Source organism: Nymphalis io, chromosome 26, assembly GCF_905147045.1.
Source record: "Nymphalis io chromosome 26, ilAglIoxx1.1, whole genome shotgun sequence".
NCBI classification, from domain to species: Eukaryota; Metazoa; Arthropoda; class Insecta; order Lepidoptera; family Nymphalidae; genus Nymphalis; species Nymphalis io.
The window spans coordinates 238639-252987 of record NC_065913.1 but is presented as its reverse complement, the minus strand read 5'-3'; the positions used below and the strand labels follow the sequence as shown (position 1 = coordinate 252987).

General features: G+C 36.7%; 1 protein-coding gene across 1 annotated transcript; it reads right to left on the bottom strand.

Annotated features, from left to right (window-relative positions):
* Positions 1-7752: 7752 nt before the first annotated feature.
* LOC126778376 (uncharacterized) lies at positions 7753-12652 on the bottom strand. The gene is made up of 3 exons (XM_050501867.1): positions 12311-12652; positions 8399-8675; positions 7753-7982 (listed from the first exon to the last, which is right to left on the bottom strand). Exons 1-3 carry the CDS (start codon positions 12650-12652, stop codon positions 7858-7860), a joined length of 744 nt encoding a protein of 247 aa, XP_050357824.1. The 3' UTR covers positions 7753-7857.
* Positions 12653-14349: the final 1697 nt, after the last annotated feature.

The window sequence follows — 14349 nt, the reverse complement described above, 5'->3', positions numbered from 1 at the left end:
CCGCTAGCTTTCCGTATATCGAGTGATTGCAGCTCCGCACGCACATCACGTTGCCTGATTTTGATGTCAGGCATCGTGTGGCCACATGAAGGTATTGTTGGTGGCTGCGCACTACAATCATCGATCACAGAGTTGTCGGCAAAGAGTTTAGCCAGGAGGTCGGCTTTCTGACGGACGTCCTGAAGATTAACGCTTATTTTCTTGGCCACCAGCGTGACAATTTGAATCACATTTTCTCCGGACTTTTCTGCCAAGCCTGATATCTCCAGATCATTAGAGAAGCATTCTTGCTCCCGGTCATTAAGCTCAGAACGAAGTTGAGCAACTACTTCATGAGAGATATCGTCCCGGTTCAGGCTGCTATCTGCTTTCTGCTGCTCCAATGAAGATAAACGCTCCTCAATAATGTCCACGCGATTATTAAATTCTGTGATACAGGAATTTAATTTGGCTAGCTCGAGTCTAAAAGATGTCATCTCTCCAGAGACCATGGCTAATTCGGCTCTTAACAATTTTATTTCTCGGACCAGAGAGGATTCATCGGACGAATTTGCGTTAAGTTCCTCATCATTTCTTTCAGCGTTAGCAAGGGAGGAAGAAGCCGACAAACATTTAATGGAACCATTGTTTTTGCAACTACGACACATCCATTTTTGGGGGATACGAGATTCCGGGCTGAGATTTACGCAAGCCCTATGGAACATTGATGGACATTTCGTACACTTAGCGCCATCTGACGCAGACAGGAATTTACCACAATGATGACATTTATTTGCCATAATGTCGTATTGATTACATATAATAGTTCTCGAGATGACTACTAGGTGGCACTATAAATTAAGTCTCTTGTGTCTAAGGGTCCGTTCATACAGACCGGCTCGGAGAGCATCGGCCTGCTTTTTTCTTTTCACACAGACCGGGTCGTATACGCTTGGAATTGGCCGGAGCGGAGCCGCCAACTATTTCACATCGACCGGCTGGAAGAGATCTGAAAGCGGGTGCGAGCGAGAAAGAGCACGCAAGCGGAGCCGGTCGGCTCCTTTTATTACTTCACACGAAGCGCGTTCAGGCATTTTTAATGACAAAAAAGGTGCAAATGCAAAAATAAACTTTACTACAATCACTCAAAACACTGTTTCCAACGTGATAAAAATCTGCTCTCCTCTCCGAGCCGGTCTGTGTGAACGGACCCTTAATAATTATATTTTGTACAACTATTGTGTAATTTGTTTATTTTCACTAAATATGAATATTAATAAAAATGAAACCTGTATATAAAAGTTGTGTATCCAGATTATAACACACACACTGTTTCACTATTTTTATAGTTCAATTATTTATATTTAGTTATTGCTTTATTAGGAGGGTAAACACAAACGAACAGCTGATTGTGATACAGAGTTTTTGCTTTAAAACACTACTTCACTGTAATTTATCACTTTAAATTTATTTGAATACTATAAACTGATACTGAAGTAATCTAGTAATACGGATTGATTATACCGGAAACTACTAAAATATTTTATTATCAACAAAAAAACTAGGAGTCGAATCAGCTGACACCGCCGTTCGTGACGTCACTGAGTATTACACCTTGGTTCCCAATGTTGGTGGCACATTGACAATATAAATGATGGTTAATATTTCTTAAAACGCCAATGACGCGGTGGAGAATTACCACCAAAATTACATTAGCCTTCCTATTCGAAATTAAAAAAGAGAAACAGAAATCGCAACAGTAAAAGGTTATAAGTCTTTATATTTGAAAATATGTACATTCAAAAACATTAAATTCTTAGTTATACCATGTTTGCCTATCTACCCTTCCGTGACGCCAAGGTGACACGACTATGATAATCCTATCGTATGTTAAATTGTTACAATAATAACTTATTTAGAAGTTAGTTGACTTAAAATTTCAAATAAACTGAGATTTAAATTAAATATTCTTATTTAAAATCAAAATAGCACTATGTACGTGTTAATATTGTATTTAATACACCTTTTACAATTAGTTGAAATGTATATTTAGTATATTCCAATCGTAGGAGTAAATATAAACTAACTTTATATTTCCATATCCCGTGATAGTCGCTAACAGCTCAGCTTAACTACTTTCCCGAATAAAACGCAATTTTTTCGCAAATCCATAATGAATATCACAGATCACTCAAAATCTCGACCAATGATATCGCGCCAATTCAATGTCGGTTGTTAATTTGCCTTTGTCTACTCTTGTGGCTTTAATACACTAGTTATTTTCTATTTAAATGAAATAACATATTTATATGCATACATATATACCGTAACTGTTTTTAAAATAATAATCACGCCCCAAGGAACAAATCTTTAGGTTTGTATTTTTTTTTTTTTTTTGTTAATGGTAGCTCTTACAATACCGATGTTACTTTTGCATTAAGCCGCGCTGATATGTAAGACTCCAATAAAAATTGATTATAAATTTAAAACAATAATGTTGTACGGTAAAATAATTTTTGTATTTATTTAAAAAAAAACATGCTTAGCATTTTAAAAACACAAACGTCATGACGCCATTTTGAATTACAATTTTGGCGCCATTAAAATAATCACTACCTCAAGAGGTAAACCAAAATTAGCTTTCATATTTTTGTATTTAAACTTTGTACATTAAATGATATATCCAGTTCCTGTTTATAAATTGCAATTTTACGTTAATGATACATATTTATATAACATTACGATATCTAACTATCAATGATCGGATTATTTAATGCCGATTTTACTTTAGACGATATGACATTGACTTTTTATGATTTGTATTAATTAATATTTTTATAGCTATCTGTGGCATCGATATTAATTAAACTACAATAATATTAAACATAATTTAATAAAAGCAATTAATGGTTGAATAAGATTTTTTTTAAACAAAGATAATTAGTATCATTTACGTTTTTGGTCTAAGAAAACGTGTCGCGTTAAAAGTTATTTTTTTAAATAAAAAAACATATTCAAACCTTTACTAACCTGATTATTATATTACACATAACAAATTTAAAAAAAATTGCAGCATAAAATAATGTTAATTATATATAAATTAAAAAATAAACATCCAGGTATTTAGGTATAAGTTGTAATAATTCTGATCAGTTATAAATATAAATGAAATTTCGTCTATTACCTAACTTATGCAATACTAAATTTGAATATGTACCAAAACAAAATTATATATTACTATTTTGGTAAATTTTTACAAAATTCAAGCTATTCATCACTGCTTGAAAATTATATTTTATTCTTATTAGGCGCCATTTTGAATATATAAGGAATGGCCTGTGTTTAAGACTCTGCGGCAACATGAATGGTAAAAAATACCGCTAAGCTAAATAACAATAATTATTAAAAGAATAGCAGACCTAACATCAGAAATAGCATTTGAGTGATAACCATCCTCAAGAATACTAAAAAATGCTCTGTTATGTCATATTCTGTTATTTTGAAAAGACCCCATTTTCAAATTCGTATTGTGTTATTTAAATTTATTAAAATATTAAATATTTTTAAACGTAATCATGACGCCATTTTAAATTTAAATTTAGGCGCGATTCATATTATTGTATTGTTGTATACATATCTTTTGTCGAAGTATTTAAATTTTGTACATTAAATCTAAATGATTTTTCTAGTTCCTGTAAGCTGATATAACTTGCTATTTTAAGTTAAATATACGTATTTATGTAACACAAACGTAAGACATTTTTAAGTGACACCATTTTGAAATTCAGAAATATTTATGGGAACAAAATTAATTAAATAATTTGCTGTTTCGTTTTTCATCTGTAAAAACAATTGTAAGTAAATATTTTAATTTACAATTTGTAAGAACTAAAAATACCTAAAAAGTAATCCTACTAAAAAAATGTATATTTATAAGTGTATTTTTTACATTTACTCTATATTTATCATCAAATTTGTATTTTATATATATATTCCACTAAGATTCATTTAACCTTTTATCTTCTTCTTAACGACTTTAAAATTTTCTTACTTATCTTATTGTTTATACAATAATAGTCGTTATTGCATAAATTTTAAGTACGTATTTTATTAGATCTCTTTGCCTCAAAGTATCAATTAATCCGAATTAATTTAATTTGATAAAGTAATGGTAAGCGATGAAATGATGGTGTTAAATAATTAATTGTGTATTATCTGTGGCAGTTCGCTTAGATTATTAATTTTAAACGTGTGTTTCTTTAATTTTTTAATTTTGTCAGAGTAAACGGCCAGTTTTAATAAAAGTTAGCTTCATGTCATCTATTTATGAAAATTAAGGGTGTTATTAGACTAAATTAATCTTTTTATTTAATTATGCTTTGAATAAAACGTGTGATTGTGACTTAAAAAATAAAACAATGTTTTTTACTGACTTAGAAAAATGTTATATATTAGCAAAGATTAAAAAAAATTTTGAATCAGTCATTCAATATTAAAAAAAAAAAAAACATTTTTTAGCACATCATTAGACTATAATAAAAATAATTAAAGTATGTTGGATTTTTTATTTAAAATCTTTATAATTTAAGCTACACTTTGTAAAAAATAAATTGGCTATTATTGTGTCAACCCGCGTTCATAAGAAAGTTTCACGACAATGCGCGCTTGATGAGTTGGTGATAATTAATCAAGTAGACTTATAAGTACATTCGAATTATTTCACAAAGGTTTAAAGCTACTAGTTGTGGATATATGCAGATTCTACCAAGAAGAACTGAACCGAAGAAAGAAACTCAATAGTAAATCTTGTAGCGTTAATCGAATTCCATACATTAGTATATAATCATAAATATCATTGTACCCATTTAGTCGATTATATGATTTAATTAATGATTAAACGAACTTACCATAATGTCTAGCATAATGTTTCATGTAGTAGACACTAGATGTCGCCAGTCTGCACTGTTTTTGGATTTTTTATTATAGTAGCACAACTTGGTGCTGGTGCCGCTTTCTACTATCTTCATTATGTTCAGAGCATCTTCTTTGCAAATATTGATATTTGAGTATCAAGTAGATGTTAATATTTGTCTCTGGTCAGACACTCTCTGTCCAATAAAAAATAATTTATTATAAGGGAAAAGGTAAATGGGGTGGTTGAGATGCTAATCTATTCTCTTCAAAGTCCTCGTATAATTATGACTGCCTCGTTGGTCTAGTGGCTTGATGTAAGGCAGACCCCTCCGGGTCAATTCCCAGGTCGGGCAAATAAAAAGAGCTATTGGTTTTGTCTGTCAGAAAATTCTGAGTAGCAGCCTGGAGTCTGGAAGTTGGAAATGTGTACACTCCCGTGCCTCGGAAAGCACTTAAAGCTGATGGTCCTGCGCCTGAACTCTTTCCGGTCGCATCGGATTGCCGTCCCATCGGATTATGAGAGTTAGGGAATAGGGAGTGCACCTGTGTTTGCGCACACACTTGTGCACTATAATATCTCCTGCGTATTTGGCTAATCAATCTTGAGATTGGCCGCCGTAGCCGAAATCGGTCTGGAGGACATTATTATTATAATTCAATTATAGATTAAAAGAGTCAATTATTTTCAGTTAGGATTACAGTGTTAATGTACCAGGAGATCATAAACAGTGTGTCGGTCTCACCAACGGTTAGATTAAAACTGTAAAACTCCTGGTGGCCATCTGATCCCAAATTAAGCTTGTACAAAACTCGTGCTATGGAAACCAGACAACTGATATACTACATATACTACTTTTCTTTTGTAAATACAGAAAATTACACCCAGACTCAAGACAAACAGACATGTTCATGCACACAAATGTCTGTCCTGGGTGGGAATCAATCCCACCATCTTCGGCGTGAAAAGGCAAGTATCTACCAACCGCGCCAAACGTCTCGTCAAAATTAACTCTTTTAAACTAATCGTTCGGTGAGACCGACTCACTGTTTATGATCTCCTAGTACATTAACACTGTAATCCTAACTGGAACTAATTGACTCTTTTAATGTAATCGTTCGGTGAGACCGACTCACTGTTTATGATCTCCTGGTACATCAACACTGTAAACCTAACTGAAACTAATTGACTCTTTTAATCTAATCGTTCGGTGAGACCGACTCACTGTTTATGATCTCCTGGTACATTAACACTGTAATCCTAACTGAAACTAATTGACTCTTTTAATCTAATCGTTCGGTGAGACCGACTCACTGTTTATGATCTCCTGGTACATCAACACTGTAATCCTAACTGAAACTAATTGACTCTTTTAATCTAATCGTTCGGTGAGACCGACTCACTGTTTATGATCTCCTGGTACATTAACACTGTAATCCTAACTGAAACTAATTGACTCTTTTAATCTAATCGTTCGGTGAGACCGACACACTGTTTATGATCTCCTGGTACATTAACACTGTAATCCTAACTGAAACTAATTGACTCTTTTAATCTAATCGTTCGGTGAGACCGACTCACTGTTTATGATCTCCTGGTACATTAACACTGTAATCCTAACTGAAACTAATTTACTCTTTTAATCTAATCGTTCGGTGAAACCGTCTCACTGTTTATGTTCTCCTGGTACATTAACAACGTAATCCTAATTCTAAATCTTTGAAACTAATAATAATAATATCCTGGGACATTTTTCACACACGGCCATCTGATCCCAAATTAAGCTTGTATAAAACTCGTGCTATGGAAACCTGACAACTGATATACTACATATACCACTTTTCTTTTGTAAATACATATTTATACAGAAAATTACACTCGGACTCAGGACAAACAGACATGTTCATGCACTCAAATGTCTGTCCTGTGTGGGAATCGAAACCACAGCCTTCGGCGTGAAAAGGCAAATATCTACCAACCGCGACAAACGTCTAGTCAAAATTAACTCTTTTAATCTAATCGTTCGGTAAGACCGACACACTGTTTATGATCTCCTAGTACATTAACACTGTAATCCTATCTGAAACTAATTGACTCTTTTAATCTAATCGTTCGGTGAGACCGACACACTGTTTATGATCTCCTGGTACATTAACACTGTAATCCTAACTGGAACTAATTGACTCTTTTAATCTAATCGTTCGGTGAGACCGACACACTTTTTATGATCTCCTGGTACATTAACACTGTAATCCTAACTGAAACTAATTGACTCTTTTAATCTAATCGTTCGGCGAGACCGACTCACTGTTTATGATCTCCTGGTACATTAACACTGTAATCCTAACTGAAACTAATTGACTTTTTTAAACTTATCGTTCGGTGAGACCGATTCACTGTTTATGATCTCCTGGTACATTAACACTGTAATCCTAACTGAAACTAATTGACTCTTTCAATCTAATCGTTCGGTGAGACCGACTCACTGTTTATGATCTCCTGGTACATTAACACTGTAATCCTAACTGAAACTAATTGACTCTTTTAATCTAATCGTTTGGTGAAACCGTCTCACTGCTTATGTTCTCCTGGTACATTAACAACGTAATCCTAATTCTAAATCTTTGAAACTAAATAATAACTTAATCCTGGGACATTTTTCACACACGGCCATCTGATCCCAAATTAAGCTTGTACAAAACTCGTGCTATGGAAACCAGACCACTGATATACTACTGTTATAAATCAAACAATTATGTAAATAAAAAAAAGATTTATTTGGCCTTCGGCCTCAGGTACATACACAATTTATGACTTTAAACAAACATAAAATAATTAGTAATTTAATTAAATCTGTAATTATTCGGGCAGAGCTTCCGCACACTTCAAAAGTTAACGTAATAATGAGCTCTTATCGCCAACATCTCGTCTTATATAGGCAGGTGTGGTGTTGCTGAATTAAAATATTAGTCTTCCTCCAACACGGCCTCTCCTGACGGGGCTGCGTCCCTGAAGCCCTCAGATGAACTTGTGGATGGACCGGTAACACCCACAACATCCGATAACTGCTCAGCATTGTCATCATTGGTTTCTGAGGAAATAAACACACAAAAATCCATCATTAGTCACGTCTGTTCTATTACTCAACAAGGCATATATTTGTATATTTGTCAACTACACAAGTCAGTTTGAATAGACTACATAGGTTTTACATAGGTTTTACACAGGTCTGTTCCCACGCAACCGAATACCTCGCACAAAGTCGTGTGTACGAACAGGTTTTTCATCAGTGTATAGTAGGTCACCCCAGATACCTATACATCATGGATTTACACAGGTCTGTTGTCAGCTGCGCAACTGACTCACCCCAGAAACCATTGTGGTCAACCCAATACCGCGCGCACAGGTTTTACATGGGTCTTTTCCACTAGCACGTCTCACATTTACATGCCACAATAAATAAATAAAGTCAAGACAAATAACAACTCATGCACAACAAGTAAATACCTTCAAAAAATGAAGCACAAGTTTCAGGTGTCCATTCACCCTTCCATAAAACCATATATGTTGCAGCTACCTGAGTAGTTTTGCCATAGGCACCAGCCAACAATTGGACTTCGTATCTATCATTAGGGAGCGCCTTCGTTACTTTATAAGGGCCTCTCATACCACTATCAAGTTTCCCGGTGCTTTGAGAATTCTTGATCACGTAAACCAAGTCATTTACTTGATACTTTTTAGGAGGTTTTCTATTTTTATTAACATAAGCATCTTTTGTTTGTTTCTATTATCGCGGATAAGCTCTTCAGCTCGTTGCCTTTTTAATTCGCGAGTCGCGTCGCGATTTGGATTTGAACCTTCGTAGGTTATGTCTTTAATCAAGCTATTTATTAACGGAGTAGTCGAATCGGTGCCAATGAGAAGATTAAGTGCCGGGTATTGGGTTGTCTTATGTTTAGTGATATTTAATACTAGTTGTAATTTCCACAATACTTTTGACCAATCATTTTTATTATAATTTACTTCAACCCTTATCATATTAAGTACTGTGCGGCAGCAACGTTCAACTTGGCCGTTTTCTTGGTGCATTTCGGGAGTAATAAAATGCACTTCGACACCGTAACCAGATATCCAGTTAATAAATTCGTAATTATCAAACATACGACTTCTATCGCACACTAGCTTTTTAAAAGTACCGAACAGCGATATAATTTGAGTTATTACACGCTTTAGCTCACTACTATCTTGACGTGTTAACGCGAACAGTAAACAATATTTTGTATATGCGTCAATTATAATGAGTACGTGTTTATGACCATCGCTATCTCTCAGCGGCCCGAGTACGTCGGCGTGTATCACGTCAAATGGTACCGAATCTTTTTGCCACGAAGATATAGGTTGTAAAGGTGCTCGGGGAGTTTGTTTATGAGAAATGCAAATAACGCAGTGTGTGACATATTATGCGACAAATCGTCTTAGACCGGGGAACCAAAAGTGCCGTAGGATCAGATCAATCGTCTTGTCTATACCGATGTGTTCATGCTCATCGTGGAAAACGCGTAACAAGCTTAATCTAAATGCTTTTGGTACATAACACAAGAATCGCGCTTGCTCACCCGTGACGTCGTATTTATAATACAAGAGGTCATTACGTTTTACATAACGCGTGTTATCTAATTCACCGTTATTTAATTTCTCTAACAAAGAAATGGTTTCCTCGTCACCTGCTTGTGCCACTTGAGCCCAATTTTGGGGCTTTCGAATGATATCGACAACATTGACCGGGTTTCTGCTTAAATAATCGACATGTGACATAAGTGTGCCCTTACGATATTCTAGCGAGAAATCAAAATCCTGCATATACATCCACCACCTTGCAACTCTGGGTTGGAGATCCTTTTTGCGTTGCGTCATTTTTAGCGCATTACAATCTGTGATTATTTTAAAAGTTTTGCCAATTAAATATTGTCTAAAATGTTGCAATGATTTTACTACGGCAAGGGTCTCCAACTCATAGCTGTGGTATTTGGACTTCGCGCCGGCAGTTAATTTACTAAAATATACGACTACCCGCCTACAACCGTCTTTATGTATTTGCATAAGAATACCGCCATAGCCAATTGAACTGGCATCAGTATGTAATTCGGTCATTAAGTCAGGGTCGAATATAGCTAGAATTGGTTCATTTGTTAAATAAGAAATTATTTCCTGACGTGCGTTTTCATGTTCGTCGGTCCAGTCAAAAATTATTCCCTTCCTAGTTAGGGCTGCAATGCGCGCGGTCTTAATCGCGTGATTAGATATGTATCTACGAAAATACCCAGCGAGGCCTAGGAATTGCCGCACCTGTTTGACATTATTCGGGGGTGGTGATTTAACTAACGCGTCAATTTTATAAGTGCTCGGCCTAACCTGACCATCGCGTATAATCCTACCGAGATATTCGATTTCATTGGTTAGAAAAGTGCATTTCTTTAAGTTGATAGAAAATCCTGCCTCTGTCAAAGTTTTAATTACCGAATCTAATAAAATAAGGTTTTCGTTAATGCTTTGTGTCAATATAAGTACCTCATCGATATAGACTACAACCTGTCCGGCCTCAATAAAGGATTTTAGCGTCTTAGCAATAGTTTTCTGATAAAAAATCGGTGCATTTGCTAATCCGTAGGGGACCTTACAATATTCGTAGTGGCCTTCCGGGGTAACAAATGCCGTCTTATGAATAGACTCCTCAGCAACTCTAAGTTGGTGAAACCCAGATACCATATCTAAGGAACTAAACCAGCGAGCTTTACCTAATCGGTCTATGTAGTCATTAATCAACGGTAGGGGATGTCTAGTTTTAACAGTAATCCGATTCAGTGCACGGTAGTCCACCACCATTCTATCAGAACCATCTTTCTTTTTCACCAATAGAATTGGGCTAGCGTACTCCGAGTCAGATTCACGAATTATACCTTTATTAAGCAAATCTTTAACTATTTCGCGAACTTTTAATTTTTCATCGTGTGATAATTTATAGGGTCTATAATACACGGGTACATTAGTTGTCAGTTTAATATGCATTTCACTATCCTTTACAGTTGTGATCGCGGTACCACTTAAAAAGAATTTTGAATACTTGGCTAGAATCTCTAATAATCGTTCCCTATCTTTTCCAGACACAGACGTATTTACTTGTTCGGATAAACAAATTGAATTTACTGGCAAAATATTGCTTTCAATAGGTTCACTACGAATTATACGCTGACAATCACCGGTCCTAACATAAGTTATGCCTTTTCTATTTAACACGTCGGTGCCAATAATTACAGGTACATTTAAATTATTATCATCGATGATATAAAAATCAATTTCTATTGTTAAGTCACTGAATTCAACGGGCAACGTTACATATGATTCTGATTTCACTTCCATATCACCTAAGCCACGTAATAATTGATTTGGAGGTCTTAATTGACATGAAAAATGTTTAACAATATTTTTCGACATTAGAGAGACACATGAACCACTATCGATCAAAACATCTAACGGGATTCCCGAGATAACAGCAGTTGTTACGTCACGATTTTTATAACTACCCACAAGTTCGCGACAAAAATTAACACCATTATTGTTTCGTGAACTCGACCGTTCTTTGGCAAAACACATATTCTCGGAATGACCTACTTTTTCACAAAATGTACACTTCAACACGTCAACACGAGACGTTGCCGGTAGCGCGATTGCTCTTTCGTTGTTATTATTATTTGTAGTTGTATTCAATCGTTTACTACAATCTACACTTTTATGGCCAAATTGCTTACAATGATAACATTTAATTGATTTTGAATCGTTTGAACTGTATTTGCGTTTTAAAAGGTTGCGATTTAAATTATTATTATTAGAGAATTTATCAAACCGACTATAGTTAGTAGATATTTTTCTATTTGAATTGTTAGAAGGTTTAACAAAGCTAGACAAAAACTCCACTATAGAATCGGGCGATAATTTAGCGTTAATAGCCATAGCGCGGATTTGTGGGTCTACGATTCCACGTATAATAATGGCAGTAAGTAGCTCGTTGCTTAGACCTTTAACTATACGTAACCTTAAAAGCGATCTACGAGCATATTCGGCGTATGTGGAGTATTTGTCGGACTCTGTTCGCATAACGTCATAAAGAATATTCGCGACATCGACAGAGCGTGGGCATAAGGCTTTTAATTCTAGTTTGAAATTGGACCATGTGCGAATATCACTTGTCCATTGGCTAAGCCAGGTACGAGATTCCCCTTTCAGACAATGTCCGATGCGAGCAAGGCATTCTTTGTCGCCCCATTGGTTCAAAATACGCGCTCTTTCTACCTCATCACACCACGTGTCGAAGTCATGAACACTCGGATCAAAATCAGAGACAAAATATCGATTGGATCTGACCTGAGCACAGCTGATAGCGGCCAAGAGCCGCTCGGCAGCATTCGTCACCACATCTTCGGACTGCGATAACCCCGTCTGGCTGGTTTGCGGAGTCGGTGGCGGCGTAACCACGTGGTCGCGTGGCGGAGTCGGCGCCCCAGGCGTCGATGCGGCTGCTGGTGTGGCGCTTTGCAGCGCGACAGCGCGACTAGTGCCAGCACTGACTGATGCACTGGCTTGCGTCTCCACAGACGCACGAGACTGCTCCTCCAAAGCGCGCAGTCTGGTCAGGATCTCTTCCATTGAGTTGGGTGGAGTTTGTCCTCGACGTCTTCGTTTGTTACGTTTATCGTTGTTCGACATTACACTAATGGAAGCATTGCCCGAATATTTAAATTACTAAACCGCGTGGGAGGGTAGAATTAAGTTTCATCTATAGCACCAGAAATGTGTTTGCGGCTATAACAGCCTTCGAATCCCACTTCTGATGTTATAAATCAAACAATTATTAAAATAAAAAAAAAATTTAGTTGGCCTTCGGCCTCAAGTACATACACAATTTATGACTTTAAACAAACATAAAATAATTAGTAATTTAATTAAATCGGTAATTATTCGGGCAGCGCTTCCGCACACTTCAAAAGTTAACGTAATAATGAGCTCTTATCGCCAACATCTCGTCTTATATAGGCAGGTGTGGTGTTGCTGAATTAAAATATTAGTCTTCCTCCAACACTACATATACTACTTTTCTTATGTAAATACATATTTATACAGAAAATTACACCCAGACTCAGGACAAACAGACATGTTCATGCACACAAATGCAAACACTGTAATCCTAACTGAAACTAATTGACTCTTTTAATCTAATCGTTCGGTGAGACCGACTTACTGTTTATGATCTTTTAATCTAATCGTTCGGTGAGACCGACTCACTTTTTATGATCTCCTGGTACATTAACACTGTAATCCTAACTGGAACTAATTGACTCTTTTAATCTAATCGTTCGGTGAGACCGACACACTGTTTATGATCTCCTGGTACATTAACACTGTAATCCTAACTTTTTTTTTTTTATATTTGTCCGGGATGGCAAATGACTCTACTCCACCTAATGGTAAGTGGTAGTAGAGTCCAAACGCGGAGACGGCCAGTTCAGTCGGGAAGAATGTTCTGAACTAGCCGTCACCACCTTGCCGGCCCGCAAGATGCCTCTTCACGCCTCGTTTGAAGGAACCCGGGTTGTATGAGGAGGGGAACACGTGAACTGGTAAGGAATTCAATTTTTTGGTAGTGCGACAAAGAAAGGAGTTGCCAAATTTCTTTGTGCGCGATGGAATTGATGTCACAGTTAGGCGGTGACATCGAGAACCAGCTCGCGTGGACTTAAGAAGGAAGGGGGAAGCAGGAATTAGAGAGAATAATTCCTCAGAGCACTCGCCGTGATACAGTCGATAGAAAGCGCTCAGTGCTGCTATTTCGCGACGCAATTGTAAAGGTTCAAGGGTGTTTGTGACCTTTACGTCGCCAATAATGCGTACTACACGTCGCTGCAACCGGTCCAAGGCCTCCAGTAAGTACTTAGCGGAGCCATCCCAAAGGTGCGAGCAATATTCAACGCAAGATCGTACCTGTGTTTTGTATAACAGGCACAGTTGTTGTGGCGTGAAAAAACGCTGCACCTTGTTCAGAACTCCGAGTTTTCGTGAAGCTGTTTTTATAATAGCCTCGATGTAATTATATGCCCTTGGACTAAGGTCGCAGCGAACGTCCATCCCCAGCATGGCGATATTGCTTTGTATCATCAGCGGTATGCCACAGAGGGAGGGATGAGGGTAAAATGGTGACTTTTTCGCTGTGAGAGCGCATACCTGTGTTTTCTTGGCATTAAACTCAACAAGATTATTAGAACCCCATTTGGCAATGAGCTCTAAAGTCCTATCGAGTTCAATGACAAGATTCTCCCGCCTCTCCTCAGTTTCCGCCCGCCCAGCCACTGCGCGTCTGTGGTATCCACCATGCACTGTACTATCATCTGCATAGCAATGTATGTTCC

Bases quoted from the DNA above. Each gene is read 5' to 3' on its own strand.
- LOC126778376 (XM_050501867.1), bottom strand. From the start codon at position 12,652: ATGTCGAACAACGATAAACGTAACAAACGAAGACGTCGAGGACAAACT. The intron at 8,676-12,310 runs GTCAGATCCAAT...CCGCGATAATAG, and splicing joins CCGCTATCAGCTGTGCTCAG to AAACAAACAAAAGATGCTTA. The intron at 7,983-8,398 runs GTATTTACTTGT...TTATTTCCTCAG, and splicing joins TTGTGCTTCATTTTTTGAAG to AAACCAATGATGACAATGCT.